This window comes from Trachemys scripta, chromosome 18 (assembly GCF_013100865.1).
Source record: "Trachemys scripta elegans isolate TJP31775 chromosome 18, CAS_Tse_1.0, whole genome shotgun sequence".
Classification (NCBI taxonomy): Eukaryota; Metazoa; Chordata; order Testudines; family Emydidae; genus Trachemys; species Trachemys scripta.
The window spans coordinates 10,486,411-10,512,380 of record NC_048315.1 but is presented as its reverse complement, the minus strand read 5'-3'; the positions used below and the strand labels follow the sequence as shown (position 1 = coordinate 10,512,380).

General features: G+C 42.8%; 1 protein-coding gene across 2 annotated transcripts in view; it reads right to left on the bottom strand.

Annotated features, from left to right (window-relative positions):
• RAP1GAP2 (RAP1 GTPase activating protein 2) overlaps positions 1-25,970 on the bottom strand; it is a 224,923-nt gene that overhangs the window by 14,920 nt on the left and 184,033 nt on the right. For both annotated transcript variants that reach the window (XM_034752610.1, XM_034752611.1), the window contains 11 exons: positions 24,590-24,799; positions 22,874-22,977; positions 22,201-22,279; positions 20,640-20,693; positions 15,459-15,542; positions 12,291-12,391; positions 10,387-10,516; positions 9,127-9,282; positions 5,392-5,463; positions 3,610-3,696; positions 2,641-2,775 (listed from right to left, as the gene is read on the bottom strand). In XM_034752610.1, the coding sequence (XP_034608501.1) occupies positions 2,641-2,775; positions 3,610-3,696; positions 5,392-5,463; positions 9,127-9,282; positions 10,387-10,516; positions 12,291-12,391; positions 15,459-15,542; positions 20,640-20,693; positions 22,201-22,279; positions 22,874-22,977; positions 24,590-24,799 (1,212 nt within the window). The remainder of the gene's footprint in view (positions 1-2,640; positions 2,776-3,609; positions 3,697-5,391; positions 5,464-9,126; positions 9,283-10,386; positions 10,517-12,290; positions 12,392-15,458; positions 15,543-20,639; positions 20,694-22,200; positions 22,280-22,873; positions 22,978-24,589; positions 24,800-25,970) is intronic.

Below are 25,970 nucleotides of genomic sequence, written 5' to 3'. Positions count from 1 at the left end.
GTAGCTCCACTGTAGTCAAAAGAGTTACACAAGTGTAAAAACAGCACAAATGAGATTCAAATTAGGCCCAAACTTCTTAACCTGAATGTTTTAAAGGGGTAGATGGAAGGACCACTGTCACATGCAATAATTCTGTAGTCTCTAATGCTTACTTTGCCTTACCAATCATAAAATAATTATTTTCGAGTATAAACAGGTTGAGAAAACACACCTAAAAGTCTAAACCCTCGGGCAGCAAAAGCTGTTTGAACAGTTTGAAAATCACAGACTAGCCTGGGAACAGCTACGTATGGTTTTGCTTTCATCTTCCTCTCTTCTTTTCCTCTCCCTCAGAAGCTGCTAGAAACAGGGTTGTGGCCTGCAGGGCCTGAGCCATAGCAAGAGGGAGATGAATAGAAGTTCCAGGATATTAGCCCTGTTCGGCAAGCCATATGTTTCTGAACAGCAACCAGGAAAGCATCCAGCTTCCAGATATCCCACAGCATACGTGCTGGGGGCTGAAGGGAGACTCTCTCTGTCTTATTAGAACAACCCAGCCAGCAGCTGGAATCAGATTGTCAACTGTGTGCCCTACTGACTCAGCCATTTGGCAGCCCCCACTCGCTTTGGGCTGGGGTGACCTCTTGTAAACTATATAGCATTTGTGTAGGTTCCTTTATTGTTATTAATATGTTTTCTCTGTAATGCTTTTACCTTAAGAACAAATGCGCTTGCTTAGAAAGAGCTGCATGGGAACTCAAAACTGTTAGCAATTAACGCTGTTCATAACCTCTGGAGAGGAAGCTGAGATGGTGGCCTTTTAGGCAGTCTGGCTTTCTGAGGATATCACAATGCAGGCAGGGAACTGTGAAGCCTGGAAAAAACCCAGTCAGGAGGGAGGGAGATGTGGGGGTCTGAAGGGACCCCGGTCAGGAGGGAAGGAGATGTGGGTGCCTTTGAGGGACCCTGGAGGGGGAATACAGGGGCAGTTGTCTTGGAATTCTGAACTATGGTATTCTGTAGCGCTTCCTTATGTTTTACTGCTTGTGAACAATGTCACAATGCTGGGTTTGGAGTAGCCCTGGGTTTCTTGACACTGTCTGCATCAGCTCTTCGTAAACTCAGTTGTTATTTTTCTATCTTCTGGTCTACACTACAAACCTTCACTGGCACAGTATGTCAGCCAGGGGTGTGCTGAGGCGTGATCCCTGACAGACACAGCTGTGCCGGCAAAAGCCCCTAGTTTAGATGCAGTTGTACCAGTTGTACTTTTGCCTGTAGACCTTATTTACTCAGGGAGGCTGGAATAAACTATATCAACAAAAGCGCAGGTTTGCCAGCCTGAGCTGCCTCCACACTAGCAGTGTTTTGCCAGAATAGCGTACAGGTATAGCTGTCCCAGTAACGCTTGGCCTCATATTTACACATGCAAACACTTCCTGCCACGCTTTCTTTTCGTTCACTATGGAGCCTGTCCAAGAGATACCACTCTTATGAGGCAGCCTCCTTTCCTTAGGGACTTCCCCAAAGTGCTGAGTACATTTCTGTTCCACCATGATTAGGAATCCAACTCTGCCCGGCAATTAATCCCTTGAGCGGTCACTCAGCGTTTCACTCTATTCTTTTCCCTCGCTTTTCTTTAGACTTTTGCATTTTCTTCTTCTCCTTCCCCCTTTCTCCCCTTAGGCATTTATACCAGCCCCGTCACCTGCTCTCTTCTCCAAATATACCCATCTCTCATCTTGTTTCCTACATTAAAAACAGCAACCACCACCTATTAGTCCTGTTGTCAGGCCGCCCGTTTACTTCCCCATCTCAGAAGCATCATCTTAGGAAGTGTCTCGTCTCTCAGCACAACGACCAGGTTCTGTGCAGAGACACGGCCCAGCGGCACATGGCAATGCAGTGAAAGCATTTGCTGACAAAAGCAGTTACGGAGGTTGGAGAGCAGCCTGCGAGACGTCTCTTGCAGCTAATAAGGTCACGAGGGGCATTTGTCACAGAAATCTGAGCGTTCACCCTGAGTACTACCGGCATGCTTTCAAGAAGGCATGAACAGTAATGGACAGTGGCAGGTGAAGGAATTATCAAATGCTCTGGACAGAGCCGTAACAAGGAATTTTTGCAACCAAGGCAAGGGCCGGCTCCAGGCTCTTCGGTGGTGGGTCCCTGAGTCCCTCTCGGAGAGAAGAACCCGCCACCAAATTGCCGCCAATGAATGAATGAAGCGGCAGCGGCAGAGCTGCCGCCGAAGCGCCGCCGATTGCAGTAGAGCTGTGCCCCTCCGCTTTGCGCGCCCGAGGCAAGTGCCTCACTCACCTCGCCCTTGTTACGGCACTGTCTCTGGAGGAGGGATTCCTTGATACAGGCCCTGATCCAGCAAAACCCTTAAGCATGTGCTTAATTTTAAGCACGTGAGCATTCCCATTGACTTCCATTCCATTGTTTTAAGTAAAGCATGTTCTAAAAGTACTTTGCTGGATTGGGGCCTTTTGCAAAAATCTCTTCTACCTGATCCCCAGGTCTTGCTTTGACGCCAAACTCCTTTTCCCAAAAGCCACTCTTGGGATCAGCTTGGGTTCTCTGATCTTTCATTACTCTGGGGCTTACTGGGCCATAGCCCATGCTACCTACAGCTGTAGGTAAGGTGCTCTTCTTTACCTTAAATGATTCCAAGAAACCTCCATGACCTCCATTCTCAAGCTTATCTTCCTCTGGCCCCAGCCCTAGCATTGCCTGTGTGTGTGTATGGAGCTCATCATGGAGATTGTCCAGCAATGCAGCTCGTGTCCGGTCCTGAAAGAATAAAAAGGGACACAGTAGCTGGTGCGTGAATTGCGTTTGAAAGCCTCTTGGTGCAGGAGGAACAAGGTAACATGGATGCAACAATGGCTCCGTGTGGTAGAAACAATCTTCTCAGCCCAGGACATTCAGGGAATCAGCATCTTATTGCAACAGCATGAGAATGTACCATGAACGTGACTACAAACTGCCTAGACAGCAAAACCTGAGGTGGCTCTTCCATTGGTTGCCCTGATGTGCTGACCCAGCTCAATAATAAAGTCTAGGTCAAATAGATTCCAGAGGACATTCATAGACATTAATACAGTAGCACAGCACACACTTCCTGTGATGAAGGATGTAGGAAGAGCATCTATTGTCACCCAGACAATATGGTCCAAATTGGGGCCCACACTTCATTATGTCATGGCAGCGGAGAACTGAAGGACACACACTCGGCCATATAAAAAAGATGCAGGGAGGGGAGACAGGTTATGAACGTATGAGGCTTGTACCAGATAGAGAGGTAAAAAGTTGGGGGGACATGTTCCCATCATCCCCCACACCAGTGGTTTGCACTTATGCAGAGGATCACTTTCAAAATTTCCCTTAATTAAGGAGGTACTAGGTAAGGGGTGAGGTTCTACTTCCCTAAGGAAAATTTTGACCTAGAAATTGCACTGGGGACATGGTAGCCCAGGAAGATGAATGGGTAAGAACTTCCTCCATTCATACACCAGTTGCTTCTAGTCTTACTCTGTCTTTGTGACTGGCCCAAAAGAGAGGACAGTGGTGGGGAAGAGACAAGAGAAAGAGAGAGAGAGAAAAAAAAATATTTACTCTCCTTACCTCCAGCTTTGCAAACTTGTCAGATTTGCAGCAAGCATTTTCAGCATTGATGAGTTTGGTGAGCAGGAACTCCCTGAACTCTGTGTTCTAGAAAGGGATAAGTGAAGTGAGGTTGGTAAATCAAAACCATTTAAATACTCTTAGGTAGCTAAACTGTCCATAATCCTCCATGCCAGCAAATACATCTCGACACGTCACATCCTGGACACTTGAGCATTAGCGGCATGTTACAAATCCATCCTGCTTTACTTTTTTCTCCTGCATTTTATCAGAGACCTAACCAAATGAGCATTCCTTCCAGAGTCAGTGAAGACAAAGTGGGGAGGAGGTTTCTAATAATAACAACCTTTAACAACCCCCCAGCCACAATTTCTTTAGGGAGTTCAAATGGAAGGGTGAGAACACCTTGGTCCCATCTGAAAGAAAACACTTTCAGCACTGCAGTATGGCCTAGTGGATAGAGCACCGGGTTAGGCCTCAGAAGATATGGATGCTACTCCTGGCTCTGCCACTGGTCTCCTGAGTGACCTTGAGCAAGTCACTTTACCTCTTTGTGCCTCGGTTTTCCCATCTGGAAACTGGGGACAATGATACTGATCTACTTTGTAAAGTTCTTTGAGATCTACTGATGAAAAGTGATATACAAGAGCGAGGTATTATTAATAGTATGCTGGGCATTAGTTTATTCGTGACTCAGAGGGAAGAGTGCAAAGTGCATCACCTCTTGACTCAACACAACCATTCATTTTATATGCAAAAGTATGTGCAACTGGGGGGAAATTCATCACTGTGCAGGGGTCAATTAAATCCAATTTAAGCCCTATTTTGAAGGCTTACGTGGATCCCAAGCCTTGTGCTGATCTTCTACACAGGGACTGATTTCACTGTTAATTTAGTTACACACACACAGCCAATATGGGATACGCTCATGTAAAAAAAATATTTTAAATATACGTCTGATTTTATGTACACACAGATACTGCTATTGTGTGGGATATATTATAGATCATATTTAATTAGGAAATTAAACATATAGTACATCTAAATTAATTTGTTTTTCTTTAAAACAATATTTGTGGGTGTATTCATGTCTCATGAAAGCGAAGGCTAAATACCAATGACTAGAGCCATTCAGCATGGGCAGGCGCTGGTTCAGGCTGCTCCAAACAGCTCTGCCAATGCACTTTCTTCCATCCTAACCCTCCAACAGCTGCAGAATTCTGCTCCTTGGCATCTCTCGTACAGAGAATTGTGCCAAATTATGGGTTGGTTTGGACTAGATTCAGAACCTCCCACCAAATAATTTTCATTTGCAACTCAGGATTTTGCCAAGATCCTTAGAGATCAAAGGTTAATAATTCAGTGTTCTACTGAATTGGGGGGAGGGATAGCTCAGTGGTTTGAGCATTGGCCTGCTAAACCCAGGGTTGTGAGTTCAGTCCTAGAGGGGGCCATTTAGGGATCTGGGGCAAAAATCTGTCAGGGGATTGGCCCTGCTTTGAGCAGGGGATTGGACTAGATGACCTCCTGAGGTTCCTTCCAACCCTGATATTCTATGAATTGCCTAGATCCAGCACCTGTATCAGCCAAATCAGCCAGTACAACTCAGCATAGTTTTGCTTGCTGATTGATGGATACAAGCTGAGGATCTGGCCCTAGAGTTTTACTCTAGCTCTGACCTCAACCCTACTATATTTTACATAATAAACGGGTACACTTTCAGACCGTTTGGGTAGATATTGGGTTTTAAAAAGCTCCTTCGTTGTGCTTTCTATTTCTTACTTTTTGAAATACTGGTGGGCTTGGCAGAGAAGGACCAAACGAAGGGACATCTTCCCGGGCAGTGACCGACACCTATTAGAACCAAAAGAAAGCAAGAATATATGAGTTACTCGAGCGCACAGGTGCAGCAACAACATATTAGTAATGCCCAGAGTATTCACTTCTCTTGGAGTATCTCGGCGGCAATCCAGGCAAGGCTGCTAGCAAGACTCATAACACAGATGTGCTCCAAGGCATACGTTCATTAAATGTACTGTATCCGTTTACAGCCCGGCCTACTTAAGGGGCACAAGACTACAATGGAGAGAAGCAGAGTGGTAGGGACACTTGACTGGGAGTCAGGAGACCTGCATTCTATGCCCAGCTCTGCCCCTGATCTGCTGCGTGAACTCGGGCAAGCCTCTCTGCTTCTTTTCCCCCCTTATCTATTTAGCCTGTAAGTTCTTTGGGGTCATGGTAAGTGCTTACACTGTGGGGATGTGCTACGCCTGCCATAACGGGACTCTGGTTCTCAACTGCAAGCTTCTAGGTGCCGCTGTAATACAAATCAGACACAATAATAAACTCCTCTTACAAAGAAGCAGAAGTCAAATCCCCATTCTGAGACGGATTTCCACTTGTACTGAAGACTCACTGGCTAGAACAAAGTGTTTAAGCCAGTGGCATCGCTAGGAAACCCGGGTCCAATTCCTGAGTCCCCGCCCTGTGCCCTCGCCTCTAGGTCCCACTGCCTTATTACACTAATCACAGTCATCTCACTGATGCCTTGTGCGTGCCCCCTTCTATTTGTCATAATCACTTGTTCTTTGGGTGTGAACTCTTTGGAGACAGGGACCATCTTGTTTACAGAGTCTAGGCCCTGATCCTTGACTGGGGCCTGTCGGCCCGATCACAGTGCCAACAATAAAGAATTACCCTGTCTCAGTGGTATGCAACGTTACCTTTCACACCTGCTCCGCTAGTGTACCCCTGCCCTAATCAACACACGGTGAGGGCTATGCGAGATTCTAGTCTGCTCCCGGTCACAAGCAGCACACACTGTACCCTCAAAATGTGGGAATAGGCTAATGTACCAAGCTGGCTGATAATTTTAGATCTTCATCTGACAAGTACGTTGACATTGCTTGGTCAATAGACCGCCTGCCCCTTTAATGCTCTGGCCTGCTACTGATGTCTGCAGTGCTCTGGCAGTCAGCCAACTTGTTAGAAGAGTTAAGCAGGGTATAAAGATGGATGCTAGTAAATTTCAGGGCAGATTTGCCATCAAATTGGAAGGGGCTCTTTGGAAATGGGGAAAAAAGAAAGTAAGACACTAATAAATCCTGCTTTGCTACTTCCAGACCTGCAGTCACTGAGGCAGAATAGCCTGCTAGAGCCTAATGTTGTGAAATTATGTTTCCATTCGGGTGATTTAATTTGCGTGGCTGGCTTCTGTTGCAAAATGTCCCTTTCAGTTCTAACAGATTTAACTCTTAATGTTAAAAGCCAAAGAAAATCATCTGCTTAGACCAAGGAGCGTAAAGAGAGAAGCATGCAGGAACAAGCAGCTAAGTGTGCACAGCAAGCGTCCTTTTGACCACAATTTGAATGCGTGTGCAGAAAATGAAAGGAAGGGACAGTCCCTAGCAGATGGGGTGTGGTGGGATGGACACTATATTGCTGTGCAGAAGTTGCTGTAATAGTTAGACACTTCCTTTAAGAGCCTGAAGGGTAAGAAGAAATGAAAAGTGAATCAGTTGCACTCTCACACAGGGTGGATTCACCTCTACGTTCACTACCATGTCTCAGCACAATTCCAGCAATGGGCCATGTTCTTTGTAATAATCTTGTTGCATGTTCCTTGTTCTCTGGATAGAAAACTCGCAGGTTCCCTTGTAACACTACCAGTCATATCACCTTCACAAGCACAAAAGTTTACCAAAAGGCTTAAGCAAAGGTTACTCTAGATCACAGCACTTGCCTTAGAGATATACCCATTCCCAAGGCTAATCATTTATTCCTGCATTAAATACATTAATTTTATAGTTAATTGTATGTAGTTTTTAATTAGTTTTCATATGAATTCCATTTTTGTTCACGGCTTCAAGTAATGTATTTCAATTTTAAAAACTATACCTTACATTCTCTCTTAATAGTTATCAGATAAAATATATATATATATATACACATTTTTATTCTGTGTACATTTGAGAACTGTGTACAGAAGGCTATAAAATGTTCTAAGGCAAATTAAAAAATTAAATAGCGCACTAATTTAATATCTTCCACTTAGAATTAGTATACTATTAGAGTTAAAACACTTGTGTACTAGACATTTTTGTATACATTTACTTGTCATTGCAGAGAGTTCTCTGAAAACATCTACTCAATGTGCAGCGGCAGTCAAAAAAGCAAACAGAATGCTGGGAATCATTAAGAAAGCGATAGCTAATAAGACAGAAAATATCATATTGTCTCTATATAAATCCATGGTACGCCCACATCTTGAATACTGCATGCAGATATGGTCGCCCCATCTCTAAAAAAGATATACTGGAATTGGAAAAGGTTCAGAAAAGGGCAACAAAAATTATTAGAGGTATGGAATGGCTGCCGTATGAAGAGAGATTAATAAGACTGGAACGTTTCAGCTTGGAAAAGAGACGACTAAGGGGGGATATGATAGAGGTCTAAAAAATCATGACTGGTGTGGAGAAAGTAAATAAGGAAGTGTTATTTACTCCATCTTATAACACAAGTACTAGGGGCTACCAAATGAAATTAATAGGCAGCAGGTTTAACACAAACAAAAGGACGTTTTTTTTTCCACACAGCACAGAGTCAACATGTGGAACTCCTTGCCAGAAGAAGTTGTGAAGACCAAAACTATAACAGGGTTCAAAAAAGAATTAGATAAATTCATGGAGGATAGGTCCATCAATGGCTATTAGCCAGGATGAGCAGGAATGGTGTGCCTAGCCTCTGTTTCCCAGAAGCTGGGAATGGGCGACAGGGGATGGATCACTTGATGATTACCTGTTCTGTTCATTCCCTCTGAAGCACCTGGCATTGGCCACTGTCGAAAGACAGGATACTGAACTAGATGGACCTTTGGTCTGACCCAGTATGGCTGTTCTATGTTCTTATGTTCACTATTTATGTGCATACACAGTATAAACACAAATATGAAATATACATAAACAGTCCACAAAAAGGTAAATAGTTTGTGAACTACTTATTTATTGTCCACAAATCTGAGGCATATGCCAGTCTGACGTATTTAAAATTTTACTGCAGGAAGGATTAATTGTTGATTGTCATGGCTGTCTCTTTTCATGTATGCATAGAGGAAAGTAAGTAAGTGCTTAAACTTTAAGCTTGTACTTAATTTCCATATGCTTTAAATGGAGTGCTTAAGTGTTTTTCCTTAGTATTTACAGTATTCAAGATATTTCCTATGGTCAATAAAAGGAAGTACAAGGTGATATTGTATACTCCCATTGACTTCAATGGGTTTTTGATTGGGCCCATAGCAAGGTTCAAAGATTCACATTTATAGTTAGCTTTATGTATTGTGAGTCATCTTAATCACATAAAATTAAGCACTCAACAGTCTTTGCAGCATCTGGGCCCTAATCTATTTATCCAAGTTAAAACTGGTACGTTTTTAAGGGTGACAACTGCACATCCATTGTCAGATCTCAGGTGGACTCACAGAACCAAAATTCAGCAGTTTCACTTTCAGAATTCTCTTACCTTGTAAGATTCATTGTCTGTTTCAGGGCTCTCCACTTGCACAACAATGTATGCATGCAAGAAATTTGAGGCAATCATATCTGGGACAAATGGAGTGTTTTCTTCTTGAAATATAATTGCCACTATGTCGTTACCAATGTGTCTCTTTCTCTGGAGCTGAATGGAGAGCATAAATGTTCGATAGTTAAAAGTAGGCATTCAGATGTCTCCTGAAAACAAATATCTACTTTGCATGAGCAATTACCTAGACCAAAATTTTCAAAGTTGGGTGCCCGAAGCTAGACCTAAGGACAGAGTGGATTCTCAGTCACCTGAAGTCTTTAAATCAAGACTGAATATCTTTCTCAGAGGCTATAGCTCAAACAGAAGTTATAGGCTTAATATAGAAATTATTGGGTGAGGTTCTATAGCCTTTATTATGCAGAAGGTCAGAGTAGATGTTCATAATCGTCCCTTCTGGCCTTAAAATCTATTAATTTAATTCCCTACATTCATATTTAGGCCCCTAAATAAGTATCCTGGTTTGAAACTGAGCCTCCACTGCTCCCAACACCCCTGAAAATGAGGCCATTTCAGTGCCTAACTATAGATTTAGGTATCCAACTTTAGGCATCCAAGCCTGAAAATTGTGACGTCGCTAATTACATTAGGTCAAAAACATGAAGGGACTTGTAGATTAAAATCAGCACCTGTTAAATCTCTGCTGCTCAATATTTAAGGGAAATCACTTGGGCCTGATCTACACACATTGTACCAGTTTAACTATATCAGTTAGGGGGCATGATGGTTTACCAAAATACTTATATTGGTACAACCCCTAATGTGGGCACAGATATACTTGTATAAAGGTGCCCTATACCAATATAATTTATTCCCCTTCCTGTTCAGGAATAAGCTATACTGTTATATGGCACCTTTATACCAGTATAATTTCATCCACACTAGTGGGTTTGTGCCATTTTAACTATAACGTAGTTAAAGGGGTACAGCTCTGTATGTAGACAAAGCCTTAACTTTCTTAACCATGCCAGTCTCAAAGGGCTTGAATTTAGGGACTATAAAACCACACTGTTTAAATTGTTCTAGGTGGCACATACAAACGTTAAAGGCGCCTACTGGAAATGAATGTTCAGTTTTTCATTCATTCCAGATACCCAATGTCCATTTTAATAATTCCAAACTCATCTTCAGTTCTAATATTTAGCTTTTCCTTTCTGTTTAAAAGTTTCTCTCTAAAGCAAGGTCGTCTCTCTCTCTTACCTGTTGTGCATCTCCTTCAGTAAAAGGCAACTTTGTGGAGACATGAAACATAATCTCTCTGTCCCTGAATACAGTGTACACAGACTCGGTACCAGTCTGACCATGCATTACATCCAGGCCCCCTCGGAAACTAGAAATAAAAGAAAATGTTGGAAAGAACTGAATAAATACTAACAGAACACTGACCCAAGGCCATAGCTTGTTGTTAAATTATTTAATGATATAGACAACTATCTCCTGTATGCATCTATACTTAGCTAGCTAGTGATATAGACAACGAACTCATGTATCCATATATAGTTAGTTATTGTTGTTATAAGTAATTAGCGGATACATAGTTAGCATGTATAATGATTAGTAATCTGGAGGTTAATTTTCAGTGGTTTGGAATTCAGAGAAGCATCTGACACCAGATCTTGAACGTAATTATCTGAGATTTCCAAGCCTACAAAACAGCCTTTCTTTGGGTATTTAATCATTTCCAGCCCTAGTCTCAGGCCAAACCTGGAAGCCTCAAACTGTGTGAAAGCAGAGGGGGAAGACAAATTATCAGCATGTTTCAGAAATTTAAAAGAAAAGAAAAAAAACGGTCCACAGCTAGTAGTAAAAATGAGCGAAAGTTTGGTTGGGTTCAGTCTCCATGGGCTACTCAGTCTTTAGCTTCCTTGCAGAGACAGCCAACAAGGCTAATAATTGGTTCCAATTCTGGTAGTGTGATGTGGGAAATAGCCATTGAGGCCTGATCCTGCCATCTTTATGCGTGCATAACTCCTGTTGAAGCAAACAGGAGGGCTTGCAGGGTCAGGCTTCATGCCACCTTTATAGCTCCCTAAACCTGCGCCCATTGGAGCAACCCTCAAGGTTGCTCTAATGTGCACCCAGCTACCAATAGATACAAGGGGCCATTCCGACAGCAGAGGTGTTCCAACCAGGTCTTCTTCCCCAGACATGCCCCCTATGACAGGTACTATGGGGCCAGTGGCATGTGACTTGCTATTTCAAATTTATACTACCTGGGGATTCTTCCTTACTAGTGAAGCCAGCTTATCATCCCTTTTGCAATGATGGCACAGAGCAAAAGGACAGGGATGATCAGGGCCGGCTCTAGCTTTTTTGCTGCCCCAAGCAGCAAAAAAAAGCACCGCCCCCCAACCCCTCCCCCGAGCGCCGCGCAGCCCCCCCCCGCCAAGCGCCGCCGGACCCCCCCCCCAGCGCCACGCCCGCGCCGCACCCCCACTGAGCGCCGCCTGCCGGAACCCCCCCCGAGCGCCGAGCCCCGCGCTGCGCCGCGCCGCCGGAGCCCGCCCCCACCCCCCGCCAAGCACCGGCGGAACCCCCTTCCAGCGCTGCGCCTGCACCGCCCCCTCACCAAGCCCCGCGCAACCGGAGCCCACCCCACCCAGCGCCGCGCCGCCAGAGCGCCCCCCCCGCCCGCGGAATGCCGTGCCGCGCTCCCTCCGCCGCCCCTTACCAGGTGCCGCCCCAAGAATGTGCTTGGGTGCCTGGAGCCGGCCCTGGGGATGATCATCTGATACCATGATCAGATACATTTTGTTCATGCAAATTCTGCAAATTCATTATAGGTTTGCACCACACTTAGAAAAGTACACGAGAACATGCTGAGTGTGTTTTCCATATGGGTTAGTGTCGTTTGTGACTGAAATGAAACTTGGTGTTTTAAAACAAAGGAAAGCAAATTTGCTACTCTTTTTTTCTTTGCCGTTGTGACCCCTTGACTAGCTCCCCAGGGTTTGAAAGAACAGCCACAGTTTTATTTGTTTCTGGTTTGTACAACACAGTCCAGCAATGAAGTGACTTCTGTTTCTAAGGCATTGGATGTTTTTACACCTTAAGTGGTCTTTTGTTACATTTATTTATAAAACGGTTTCCTTTATTTTCCTCACCCTTTGAAATCCTGGAGTGTTATGGTTTCCCCTAGCAAACTCAAGAAGTTCGTGAAAGCAGGGCTCTCTTCATTATTCCCAAACAATTCTTCCTCTAAAGTCTGCAAAATACATCAACAAGTAAAGTAAAAAACTCAGGCTAGTTTTCCCTCTAAGGGCGCAGGGGCCAAACTGAAAGTTTAAAGACACATTAAAACCAGAGATGGCTGGTGTAATAAGGGTTGAGACATCAGCACTCCCAAATGTCAGGCTTTTGTTACTCAGGATGGGCCTGATTCTGATATTACTTTCATCAACCTAAAATCAGGCATAACTCCGCTGAAGTCAGTGGAGTAACTCTGGTGTAAACCCAGATCAGAATCAGACTCAGGTTGCACAACCTCCACCTAGCAAAGTAACTTAAATGAGCATACTGTGGTGGGGTGCGTAGGCTGGGCCTACTGGACGCAGTATGGAAAGAATTCATACTCTCTCTGAGCAGAGAAGCTACCACAGGTATCAGCGTTCGGGAGCTGGAATAAATTACTCTTAAGAAGGACAATGAAAGAAATGAATGCATGGGACTCTGAGAACTGGGTTGGTTGGGGGTAGATGGAATAAGGGGATAGCTTACTTACGAGAGCACTTTTTGGCCTTTATTTCTTTGCGTATTTTTCCTCAGAACTAGAGCTAGTTGGGAAATTTCCAACACAACATGTTTTTCATCAGAAAAACTCAATTCATCAAAACCAAACCTGTTTGTACAAAAGGATCGGCTCTGACCAATCTCCCAGTTCCAAACAGTTTTTTGAAAAAGTTCTCTCTCAGAAAATAAACCTCTTAAATAAAAACTAGCCACATGGCAATAACAGACAGGTAAGTGAATGCACAAGTCAGGAAACAATGGAAAAGTCACTTTCCTTTGATTGTTTCTCTCCTTCTATATGTGGCACTCAGAAAAATGAGTTTGTCCGCACATCATGTTGGCTGAAGCAGTCAGTGCTGATGGAAGTCTATGGACACTGATTTATCTTCTGCTTTCTAAAAGAACCCCAAAAAAGCAGGCTTGCCTGAATTCAGCAATCAACCTGAATCAACTATGCTGCTCTTACCTACACATGCTCTACTTCCACAGCATGCTGAAAGCCACTGGGCTGGAGTCATGTAGTACAGAAGTACCAGGCAGAGGAACAGACCATGGTATGATTCGAAACATCTGACACGGGGGGGTGAAGTCCGCTGAAGTTTGGCTGAAGCTTCTAATCGGCAATCTAACATTTATACATTTGGGGGGAGGGATAGCTCAGTGGTTTGAGCATTGGCCTGCTAAACCCAGGGTTGTGATTTAATCCTTGAGGGGGCCACTTAGGGATCTGGGGCAAAATCAGTACTTGGTCCTGCTAGTGAAGGCAGGGGGCTGGACTCGATGACCTTTCAAGGTCCCTTCCAGTTCTAGGAGACAGGATATCTCCATTTAAATTTAAAAAAAAAAATTAAAATGCCACCCTTCATCTTGAAGGATCCCGCAAGTGCAGGAATCACTTTTCCCAACACTGAAATGCAATCCCCCTTGCAGGGAGCCATGACAGTTGTTTTTTATCACACTGCAGTATTAATGCTGCACAGGTTGGGAAGTGAGAAGTCCACCGTGTTCAGTTGAAACTGCAGGGGGATTTTAGGAAAACACAATTCCAAAAGCTACCGTATCACCCTCCTCAAAACCTACCTGTGCTGTGATGCCTTCAAATCATGCACTTCTGGAATTAGTTAGGCAAGCAGCAAGACAAGTGTTTACTTTTTCTGCTAATCTCTTCCTTTTTGTTACCTCACGCTCCCTCTTTCCCATTTGTCTGTTTGTCCACCAGTCACATCCTCTCTGACACTTCAAGCATATGTTCCCTGGTGCAGGGCCGCCCAGGGGGAGGGGGGAGCAAGTGGGGCAATTTGCCCCAGGCCCCGGGCCCTTCAGGTGCCCCCACGAGAGTTTATAGGGGCCCCATGAGAGTTTTTGCCGGGTCTTCGGCAGCAGGTCCTTCAGTGCCGCCGAACACACCCGGAGCATTTGAAGGACCCGCTGCCGAAGACCCGGAGTTTCTTCTGCAGCAATTCGGCGGCGGGGGCTCCTTCCGCTCTGGGTCTTTGGCGGCAATTCGGCAGCAGGTCCTTCACTCGCTCTGGAACCCGCCGCCGAAATGCCCCAAAGACCTGGAGTGGAAGGACCCCCGCCGCCGAAAACCCCAGGCCCCCTGAATCCTCTGGGCAACCCTGCCCTGGTGCAGGAAGTAAGGCCAGATCCTCAAAGGCTAAGGTGCTTAACTCCCATTAAAATCTATGGGAGTTAGGTACCTACATACATTTGAGGATCTCAGCCTTACTTCTTTGTTACTTGTCTGTAGAGTGACTAGTAGATTGCAGCCCTGATCCATAATTTGGTCTCCTAGATGCTATTTACCACAATCCAAATAATAAATAATATTTACAACAGATAGGTTCACAATAAGCCTAAAAGCCAAGATATTCTTATTAAAAGTCTCTGCAAGAAACTTTAGAATCAAATAAAAGGAAGAGAAAGTATGGCTAATATTAAATCCAAATTAATACTTCATTGGAACATTGGCGTCTTAATCATCTCCCCTTTGGTATATTTCATAACAAAGGGACTTTAATTATGGTCTTTGCATTAGTTATTCAACACACAATATGATGAAATATGGAAATATAATTCAAATGCCTGTCAGAATAATATCTGCTAAATTATAAGATTAATCTCTGTCTGTATTGCACATGCTAAACTCCTAGGTTAATGAAAGCATTTTCAGTGAACACATATCTCCATAGTCTAAGACTTCCAATGAAAATATAACTGTTTGGCTGTCCAAACAAACATCTGATTAAAAAAAACATGGCCACTAAAATGCATTTTCACATTAATTTAGCTTGGGGGTTGATTTATATATTCATTTATTTTTGAATCATATCATTTATTAACGAGCAAGGGAAATGTGCAAGTAATAAGAAACATATTATTAGAATGAAAACACAACAACATAATTACAAACATTTAGAGGTGCTGAGCACGGTCAGCCCCCATTGACTTCAGCTGGAGTTTTGGGTGCACAGCATTTAAAAATCCCACCCCCTAGCTATTTTCTAGAATATGCTTAATGACAATACAATGGGGTTACTTACCTGTTTAAACTTTTGATAAATCACACCAAATTTAAATGTGTTATTAACCTCATGCTCATCATAAGACACTATCATCTGGGATGCCTGGAATAAAACATAATTTGAATGATTTAATTCAGTAATTTGTAAAACCGCAGTCTAAAACATTGCATAGATAAAAAATGGCATTAAGGAGAAGCACAATTTAGACTGGAATGGTAAAGTCCTGTAGGCAGGATAAATAAGTCTTCCATGTCTAACACAGCTCTAAATTCTTATTGGTCACTTGTTCGTGGCTCAGTACCGTGGAGACTCAGGGCCAAGTAGATTAGAGGTCATTAGAGCTACGCAAATAATTAATTTTTTGATTGACTGGCTGAACCAAAAACATTTTAAAAACCCAAATGTTTTGGATAAAACCAAAACAATTTTTTTATTCAATTTTTTGGCAAACCATTTGGTTTTGGTACTGATCAAATGTTTTGTTCAACCTGGAACAAAATGAATTGCTTCGTCTTCACATTTTAATTTTTTTTTTTTAAACAAAACTGAAGTAAAATTTGAAAGCATAAAGTCATTGCAAATGGAAAAATCAAAACATTTCATTTCGAAAACAGCAAACCAAAACATTTCTATATTCTCAGAATTTGCGTGGGCAGTGGTTGATGGAAATAATCCAGTGAATTTGACACACATTTGTGAAATGTTTCGGTCACCCAGAATCTGCATGTTTTGGCCAAAAATATTCCACCCAGCTCTAGAGGTCACTGCCCCAAATGGCTGCCAGTCTAGAGGCACCAGAGAAGACATACACTACAAACAAGAATGGATGGGACGCATGTAGAGTGGACATCATCAAACAGGGGCTCTCTTTTCCTTTATTTCTTGGAAGTGGAAATTGAAGGAGTTTGGTTTATGAGAGAGGAGTGGATATTCCAGGCACCTGGGGCAGTGTAGAAAAAGGCATGGAGATGGGCCTGGCTGAAAAAAAAGGCAAAGATGGTGGTTGGATGCACCAAACACAGCGCAGGTAAGTCACAGGAAGCAGGAAGGGGGCCGGGAGAACATGAAGATAAAGGCAGGGCCAAAAATATTGAGAACTCTGAAAGCATGGAGCAGTGGGAACCAATGCCAAGATGAAAATACAGGGGCATTTACAGAATAGTGGGAAAAACTGAACTGATACCTCCATAGAATGTAAGGGCCCAAATTTTCAACAGCAGCCTCAAGTTTTTAGTGACCAGCTTCACATTTGTCCTCAGGCTGGAGTAAATCCACCTGAACTTCAATACACTACTTACATCAGCAGAAGATTTGGCCCATAAGGTCTGATCATGGAAGGTGCTGAGAACCCACAGCTCCCACAGCCTTCCAATGAATCTGGATTTGAACTTCCCAAAAGTTTGGAGTTGTTTGGATGGGAGATTTTGGCGCTCTACCAGTGGGTGAATTAGAGGTTCCTCCTGAGTGGCAGCATATGGTGCACCTTCATTTTTTAAAGGTTTGCATTAATAGGAGAGTACTCGTCAAAGACATTCTTCTTAGTAAACAGTGCAATGGACATTCTCAACTTCCAAATAATAACAAAGCAAGAATAAGATAATTTTGACCTTGGTTTACACCAAAAGGTGGTGAAAATGCCTTCTAACATACTCTGTCTCCAACATAGATAAATGTCTATCAGGGATGATCTAGACAGTATTTGGTCCTGCCATGAGGGCAGGGTACTGGACTCGATGACCTTCCAGTCCTAGAATCTATGAATCTATACAAGATACTTCAAAAATGAAGACTATGCTTTAACTACCCACTAAGAGGTTTCTATGGTAGCACAATTGCATGAGTAGTGACAGGGAAACAAACAAATGGAATCCAGTTGCTAGATCTCTTTCAACGAGCACATTTTGTTCCGCCCCACATCTCCTCAGCAGGTATAAATTGTCACAGCTCCATGGAGCTAGGCTGGCCCAAACCTAGATGGTACAGGCCATTTATTCATATTTTACACCAACTAAACCAGCTCAAATATTCAAAACCTGGACACGGGGCAGCCACACATTTATCTGCCTGTTAGCCCCATCCATGTACCCCCACAATAATACAGTGTGTTTCTTTGTCCCCCTCTAATGGTTGGTCCACATAAAAGGAGAAGAGCCTACTTCAGCTATCTGCTACTAGAATTACCCCTTTAGGTTAATCAATAGAGACTGAAGCTTTCAGCATTAATGGTCTCCAGTTCATACTCTGCCAAGGACACAAGTGAGGTTACATACGTATCTTCCTACTCACACTTCATTGCTGCTTTTAAAAATGGCATTAATGTGGAGCTCCTGCCTAGAGGCTGAGATTTTCCAAAGACCCAAGAGAGTTAAGCATCCAAATCAGATGGGAGTTTAGTGCCTAACTCCCTTGGACTCCTTTTAAAATCTCAGTCATGTTGAATGACTGCCATTGTTGTTCTACACGGGGCAGGAGAGACATTTCATGGTCACTGGAGAATCACAGCATGAGCCACTTCAGTTTGTTTCATGAATGTTCTAACTAATAATGGCTGTAAAAGGAGCAACATCTTTTTTTCTCCCCTGCATGGGGCTTGCAAATACATCATGCCTTCAATTCTGTCTCCTACCGAGGGGAGATTCATTGTTACAGGAGAGGCACAGTTCCCAGCAACTATGGCTTGTTTTGTTTTGTCTTGTTTTATTCTCTTTTTTTTAAAATGAGATCAAAAATAGGCTATGTCATTAAAACACACTCTTAAATATAACCGTCATGCTTCTTCAAGTGTCCTGCAATCATGACTGTGGGAAAAGTATGAATTGAAGAATTATAGAGTGTTGAGAAAGCTCTCAGAAGCACAGAGAATTCTTTTGGGCAAAAGTGGGTGTGAACTCAGAACTATCTCCTGGCTCACACGTTATGGTGACAGCTCTGCATGAACCACCCAAATAAGATATTCCACCCCAAAATAGAACAAACTACCTGCTTATGCATTTTGATAGCGGTTAAGTAGTTTTAGGGGTCACACCTCCCCTCGTGCACAGGCATAAATCTGACTTGAAGCTTGTGACAAGAATTTGATGACTCTCTAAGTGTATATTGTCACTGTCATTTTTTGTGGGCAACCTCATTCTAACCATTAAATGCCAGAATTTAACCCTAAATCAATGTCATCACTAGAGAGGTGCAAATCTATAGGGCTGCTTCATCATCATTAGAAAGGTGCAACTCTCAAGGGGTTTTGCTTTAAAGCAGTTCAAATAAACATTTTCTATAGTTTTAACCCACGTGGGCTCTCAGATCCAGAGCTTAGCTTTAAGTTTTGGTTTCAAACAGACCCAGAAAATCTCAAAGTGAGACTCACCAAGTTTTCCATTGATACCACGTGAAACCCACTAGTTCCATATGACTTGGATACAACACCATGAACTGGTCCTAGGTTTGCTCCAATCTGGCTCCAGATTAGCACAAAAGCTTTGTAAAATCTTTAGGGTATGTCCACACAGCAATGTGAGCCCAGGGTTCAAACTCAGGCTCAAGACTAATCCCCCCTTCTATCTACACACAAATCGCACTAACCCAGAGCTTGAATACAAGATCCCACGAGGGTGGAGGGTCCAAGCCTGAGTCAAGCTAGGACCCAGGGTTCAAGTCCTATTGTTTTGCAATGTAGACGCAGACCCACACTCTGCAAGTCTTCCAGAAGTATTCCACAATCCCACAGGCTGACTTTCTTTGTCCTCTGGACAGTCAAGTTTGGCGGACAGTCAAGTTTTCCCACATTGCACCACAAACAAAGGGCTAGAGTGGCCACATTTTGTGAAAGCATTAGGAAGTCTGGAATATGGGTGGTTGTACTCGGGTCCTCATAATGCAGTGTAGATGCTGGAGCCCAGGTTGGGACCCAGGGTTCAACAATTCCTAACCTGAGGTTACAAATGAGTGTAGATGCTTAAGCCCTAGGTTAACAAACCCAGGATCTGCTAACTCGAGTTCTACTAACTCAGGCTTATATTGAGGTATAGACATTGCCTTAGTGAACTTTTCAAGGGATGTGATCTGAATCTGGAGCTTCTACTGAAACCCCAAACCATGCCAGGTTCATGTAGTCACAGATCTAATAGCTCAGTGGTTTGAGCATTAGCCTACTAAGCCCAGGGCTGTGAGTTCAAGCCTTAAGGGGGCCATTTAGGGATCTGCACATTAGTCCTGCTTTGAGCAGGAGGTTGGACTAGATGACCTCCTGAGGTCCCTTCCAACCCTGATATTCTAGGATATCTATTAGCTAGATATATGCATGGCAATAATCATTGCATGTCACAATGACAAACTCTGTAAGCTTCTTTTTGTGTGTGTATAGACATTCATGCCAGAGTCATACCAAAAATTACATACCCTCTACAAATGAGACTTTGACACACTAACTCAACAGGAGCATAGAAATTAGAAAATGTGTTTTCCCCCCAAGATAGTAGCTGCTGTTTGCCATTAAACATCTTTTTGGTTTGCATGCAAGTAGCTAAGAGCCTCCTTTCTGTTCTACATCCAGCACAGAGGTGGGAATGTAACCCCTAAAGAGGCTGTCATGCCCTTCATCTTGAAGAAGGGTTAATATTATTTTAAGTTAAACTAATCAATTGGCATACGGTGCCTGGGCTCGACTTGCTTCTGCATTCTACCTATTTTGAGGATTTCCAAATTCACATCCTGACTCATCTAATTAAAAAAATAGTATATTAGGAACTGCATCTGCACATGGTTCAGGCAGAAACGTCCTTAAGGAGACACAGCTACTAAACGACAGCCTTCATAGAAAAGTACCTATTGGTATCAGTGAATACAGACCCCACTCACGTGACAGGGGCATTAAACTTTTATGACCTTACCCCAGGTCCAGTGACTGAGGTGAGGAAACAAAGTTCAGTGACTTACTAGAATTCCTGACTCTCCCCTTACTCCATCAGTAGTTAATAAAAATATGCTTGCCTGCGTGTCTCACGGGTCCCACCCCCAAAAATGTTACCTCCTCACTTTACTGCTATTAGCTATGCAGCCAACTAGCCAATCATGGTAGCATATACTTATTTTGCATATGTAAATGAATCCACAAATTAGGCACACAACGACACAAGCAGTTTTGAAAACCAGCCCCTTCAGATATAGCATTCCTGAGCCAGAGTATTTTATGGTCTTTATCCTCACCTTGGGGTACAGGACTGGGTTAAATTTCAGTCCAGAGGCATCGTCACAGAAAGCCTGCCACAAAGAAAAACAAAATCAGCATGAGACGGGAGGACAGTGTTTATAAAAGCACTTGGCTTCTTTTTATCTCTCAGTGGGGGCGGAATAAATACAATGCCCTGCGAGAACTCGATTCCTCCAGTGTATAGGCAGAATTGCCCTCTCCAGTCTGCACAGCAGATCTCACCCCCAGCATTCCACTCTCCTTATGTATGTGGAATTGCCACCGAGGGAAGATATACGCAAAGTCAAGGCTGCTAACTTAATATAATGAGCCAAATTCGGCTCTAAATTGCATGCATTGTCTTCGCAACTCCGCCTCTCATTCTAATCCAATCAGTGATGGCATGGTCGTCACAGGATTTTACAGGTGAAGTCTATTCATAGGAGTTGACTTCTCACATTAAAGGGTTTGCACAAAACAGACCTAAGTGAATAATGATTCATTGACATTTAAGTGGCACATATATAGCCTTTTGCTCCAAACCACCTTTACAGCTCTCTTCTCATTTCACAAAGGTGCATGCAGGCAGACATTTGTTCATGGACATTATCATGGGCCAGTGGCAAAGCAAAATTTGTTATTTGCAGTTGTTTGTAGAGATTAAGTCATCCAATCAGGAAACAGAAAAAATATCACATCAGAAAGGCAACCAATCACACAGTTCAAATATTAAATTCATGAAGATTGACTGCTGGCAGCAAGCAGTTTGCAAGCCTGAAATTTGTTCACACAAAGCATACAAACAAGTTGGTAAAAATCACAGTCTGTTCTCAGATAATGTGAGAACAGAATAAAGGGCAAAATTTGCCAAATAAACTGCTTAGCAAAGTTTTTCCCTTGCTGAAGTAGGAGTCAAAATAAAGCTGCATTATCACAATACTTGGCTCCCTGCAGAAAAGGATAAGGATACCATAGTGCAGGCAAACTAGAACAGCATTTTGTTTACGACTGAGAGAGCGAGAACATGTGTATTTGCTGCCCCTTGTTCTGTCAGGCCAACACACAAAATAATAGCAGAAACCTTCATTTTCTTTATGGCTTTGCAGACTATTTACATCCCCCCTCTCTCCTAATTCCTTCTCTCTTCTCTGGCAGCAGCATATCATGGCTATGCTCACATGTAACATATAGTAGTAAAAATAATCAACGCCACCATCCACTCCAATACCACTATTCCACCAAAGGTTTCCAAGGTCTTTACAATCCTTAACATTACTATGACTCACCATTCCTGAGATGCACACATTATATTATCCCCATTTTACAGACGTGGAAATTGAGACAAAAAGCAGGTAAGTGACTTGCCCAAAGTCACACAGCAAATAAGCAACAGAAGCAGGAATAGAGCCCTAAAATCTGGATACTATTCTCTACGTTGACTGTCTGAGAACTCCACCTCCTGCACCCAAGACAATTGTTATAGCAGCACAGTATTTGCATTTGCAAAGCTTTCCATGGTGCACCTAGAGTGTCCATGTCTCGTAAATCAGTTCTCTCCAGGCAATATAGACAGTTTACCTTTGCAATCTGTGGGATACTAGGAAACTTGCTGAGTCCTGCCAGGGGGATTCTTTCATGTAATGTTTTCAGTTTGGACCTAAGAAAGGAAAAGAGAAGAACAGAGAGCATGAAATAAGTTACGATAATAGATATGCCTCCAGAGCTTCCATGCATACTAATTGTGACTGGTAATGTTCAGTGAAACCACAGCAGGAATCTCTTCCAGATGTTTGGAAACGATACCCTGCTGCATTTCCAGGGTATGGCTAGTAACGATTGCCTTAATTTCTTTTATTGCCTCTGCAGCTTTGTTGTGTTAAAATATTCATATTTTGGTGAGGGACGAAGAAGATAATTCAGACACTGGGTCTCATCAGTTTACAGAACAGATGGTGCTAAATATGATTGATATTATCCAATATCCTTACAGAGATTTTTATGTTCAGTTTCACTGGGCTTGGCTATAGATCAAAGTCTAATGTTTATTCCCAGAACAATCTCAAGATATGGTATTCCAAATCCAGAGAAAGTAAAATAATACCCCAACCCCTTTCATATACCCATGTGTAACATGTTAAATCTATGAGTAGCAAGTTCATCTACATCCATTAGGGTGAAAAAAACAGATAAAGGATATTTAAATAGTGATTATTTGTTTAACTTTGGGGGGAGAAGGGAGGAAGTTTCATACCTGAGTATAATCCGTAAATATTCAGTACCATCTGCCTCTTCACACTTAATAGAAAGAATCAGATTTCCTAGGCTGCTGGCTGTACAATAAAAATTTAAATGATCCTAAAAATAGAAGAGATGTGTTAATGTGGTGTGATAAGGCAGCCTTATCTACTGACAACAACCTGCATCCCGGCTACCTAGAATGTTTCTTATACACTGGTCCCCGTGTCAAGAGAAAATTGAGGATGACTCATTACTGTCTTAAGAAATTCTCCAACACCTCACTCACAAATGCTCCATGTCTCCGTCCTTTGGGAACCTGAGGGGGCTTATTTATTTTTCAGCCTGTAGACTTTATTACTCTGTCTTTCGTTTGTTCATAGGGACAAAGTGGACTACAATATTTTGATTGGCAAAGGTAAATAAGGATTTTTCCCTCAGGATGAGACAACAGCATAGAATTATAGAAATATAGGGTTGGAAGGGACCTCAAGAGGTCATCTAATCCATCCCCCTGAACTGAGGCAGGACCAAGTATACCTAGGCCATCCCAGACTGGTGTTTGTCTATTCTGTTCTTCAAAACCTCCATGATGGGGATTCCACAACCTCCCTTGAAGCCTATTCCAGTATTTAATTATCCTTATAGTTAGAAGGTTCCTAATGTCTAATCTAAATCTCCCTGGTTGCAGATTAAGTCAATTACTTCTTGTCCTACCTTCAGCATGCCTGAGAACTCAGACTCTGAGCCAATCAATGGAAGGGTCAGAGGTCCATCCTATCTTCTCTCTGCCTGACTCTGCTAGATAAACTTTTCAGAAGAGGGGCTATCTTCATTTATATATCTCATACAGCAGTGAGTGCACTGTCAGCTCTTAACAGAGAAATCAGCCCAATGGCAAAATGACAGAGATAGCTGAACAAAGGTGAAAGGGGAGGGAGTTCAGCAGTGAAACTGCCAGAGTCCTGCAGCCATGTTGTCAGGGGAAGTGCCCTTTCATGTCCTCACCCAAATGGCTACATCTAGATAAACACTAGTTACTAGAGATGGCTGAAAAATGAAATGAGGTTTTCCCCCAAAAATTGTGCAAGGGGGTTCATTGTCATTTAAAATGTTGATGAAAATAAATCAACATTTTTCGACTTTTCCTCCTTGAAGAAAATTTGTTGGTTATACACGTAACACTGATACCTCCAGGCAGGTCAGCAGCATCCAGGATCACATCTAGGATCTCTAGATCTTAAGGTGTGAGCCTCTATTGCAGGGGTCGGCAACCTTTCAGAAGTGTGGTGCCGAGTCTGCATTTATTCACTCTAATTTAAGGTTGTGCGTGCCAGTAATATATTTTAACATTTTTAGGAGGTCTCTTTCTATAAGTCTATAATATATAACTAAACTATTGCTGTATATAAAGAAAATAAGGGTTTTAAAATGTTGAAGAAGCTTCATTTAAAATTAAATTAAAATGCAGAGCCCCCCGGACCGGTGGCCAGGACCCGGGTAGTGTGAGCGACACTGAAAATCAGCTTGCATGCCGCCTTTGGCACGCGTACCATAGGTTGCCTACCCGTGCTCTATTGCGTGAGCTAAAAGGCCTTCCTCTCTTAGCTAACGCTAAAGCAGGCTCATCAATCTCTAATTTGCCTAGCCACCATTAGAGGGGGACAGAGTGCCACACTAAACAGATAGCTTACAACAGACTGAGAAATGTAGATGCATATTGACCACTGACCTTCCCTAGAAAGTGTTTTCTGTATGCCCTGGCTTCACCTTTGCATTCTAATTTATACCCATACGTGCTAGGGCTAAGGTTTTCCTCTTCCTCTTCAGAGATGCTGCTATCCGACGAGGTGGGCGTGCTGAGATTTTCCGGATCTTCAATCCAGTATCCTCCAAACTGGGGCAGAATGATCAAGGGATAAGGGCTTCCTTTCTCTAAAATCTGTAAAGAATTCCGATGCAGTGCCGTGAGGATACAGTACAGTGCAATGGGGACTAGATTAGCTGGGGCAAAGCACACTGAAGTCAGTGGGAGAGTTTCCCATTGGCTTCAACAGGCTTTGGATCAAGCCTTTAGCGTCTCCCATCACCATTAAGGAGAAACAGAGGAGTCAAGAGCTCAATATTGCCAACCCCAAACATTTAAAAATCATGAATCAGGCCCCCAAATCGATGAGATTGGCTTAAAAATCATAATTATTTTTTTTAAATAATACATTTGGGATACTTTTTATTGGCCTTCTGAGCCTTTAAGGGTGCCCTTGAGTCACATTTTCAAGATTATCTGTGCAACTAAAAGGGCTAGAAAACATCATGCTCTTTTTTTCCTTCAAAAAGAACAGGAGTACTTGTGGCACCTTAGAGACTAACAAATTTATTAGAGCATAAGCTTTCGTGGACTACAGCCCACTTCTTCGGATGCATATAGAGTGGAATAAATATTGAGGGGAGATATATATACACACATACAGAGAGCAAGTGTTTCCAGGATTTGAGGCTTTAAGAAACACAACAAACATCACGAGATTCATAACAACATCGAGAGCCAATGAGATTTTCATGCTGACTGCGAAAGCTGAGAAACAATTGTTTCATGAGGTTGATGGATTTCCATTCCATACGGCTAAATGCAGTGCCTTGCATAATGACAGGTTTCAGAGTAGCAGCCGTGTTAGTCTGTATCCGCAAAAAGAAGAACAGGAGTACTTGTGGCACCTTGTTAGTCTCTAAGGTGCCACAAGTACTCCTGTTCTTCTTTTTGCGGATACAGACTAACACGGCTGCTACTCTGAAACCTGTCATTATGCAAGGCACTGCATTTAGCCGTATGGAATGGAAATCCATCAACCTCATGAAACAATTGTTTCTCAGCTTTCGCAGTCAGCATGAAAATCTCATTGGCTCTCGATGTTGTTATGAATCTCGTGATGTTTGTTGTGTTTCTTAAAGCCTCAAATCCTGGAAACACTTGCTCTCTGTATGTGTGTATATATATCTCCCCTCAATATTTATTCCACTCTATATGCATCCGAAGAAGTGGGCTGTAGTCCACGAAAGCTTATGCTCTAATAAATTTGTTAGTCTCTAAGGTGCCACAAGTACTCCTGTTCTTT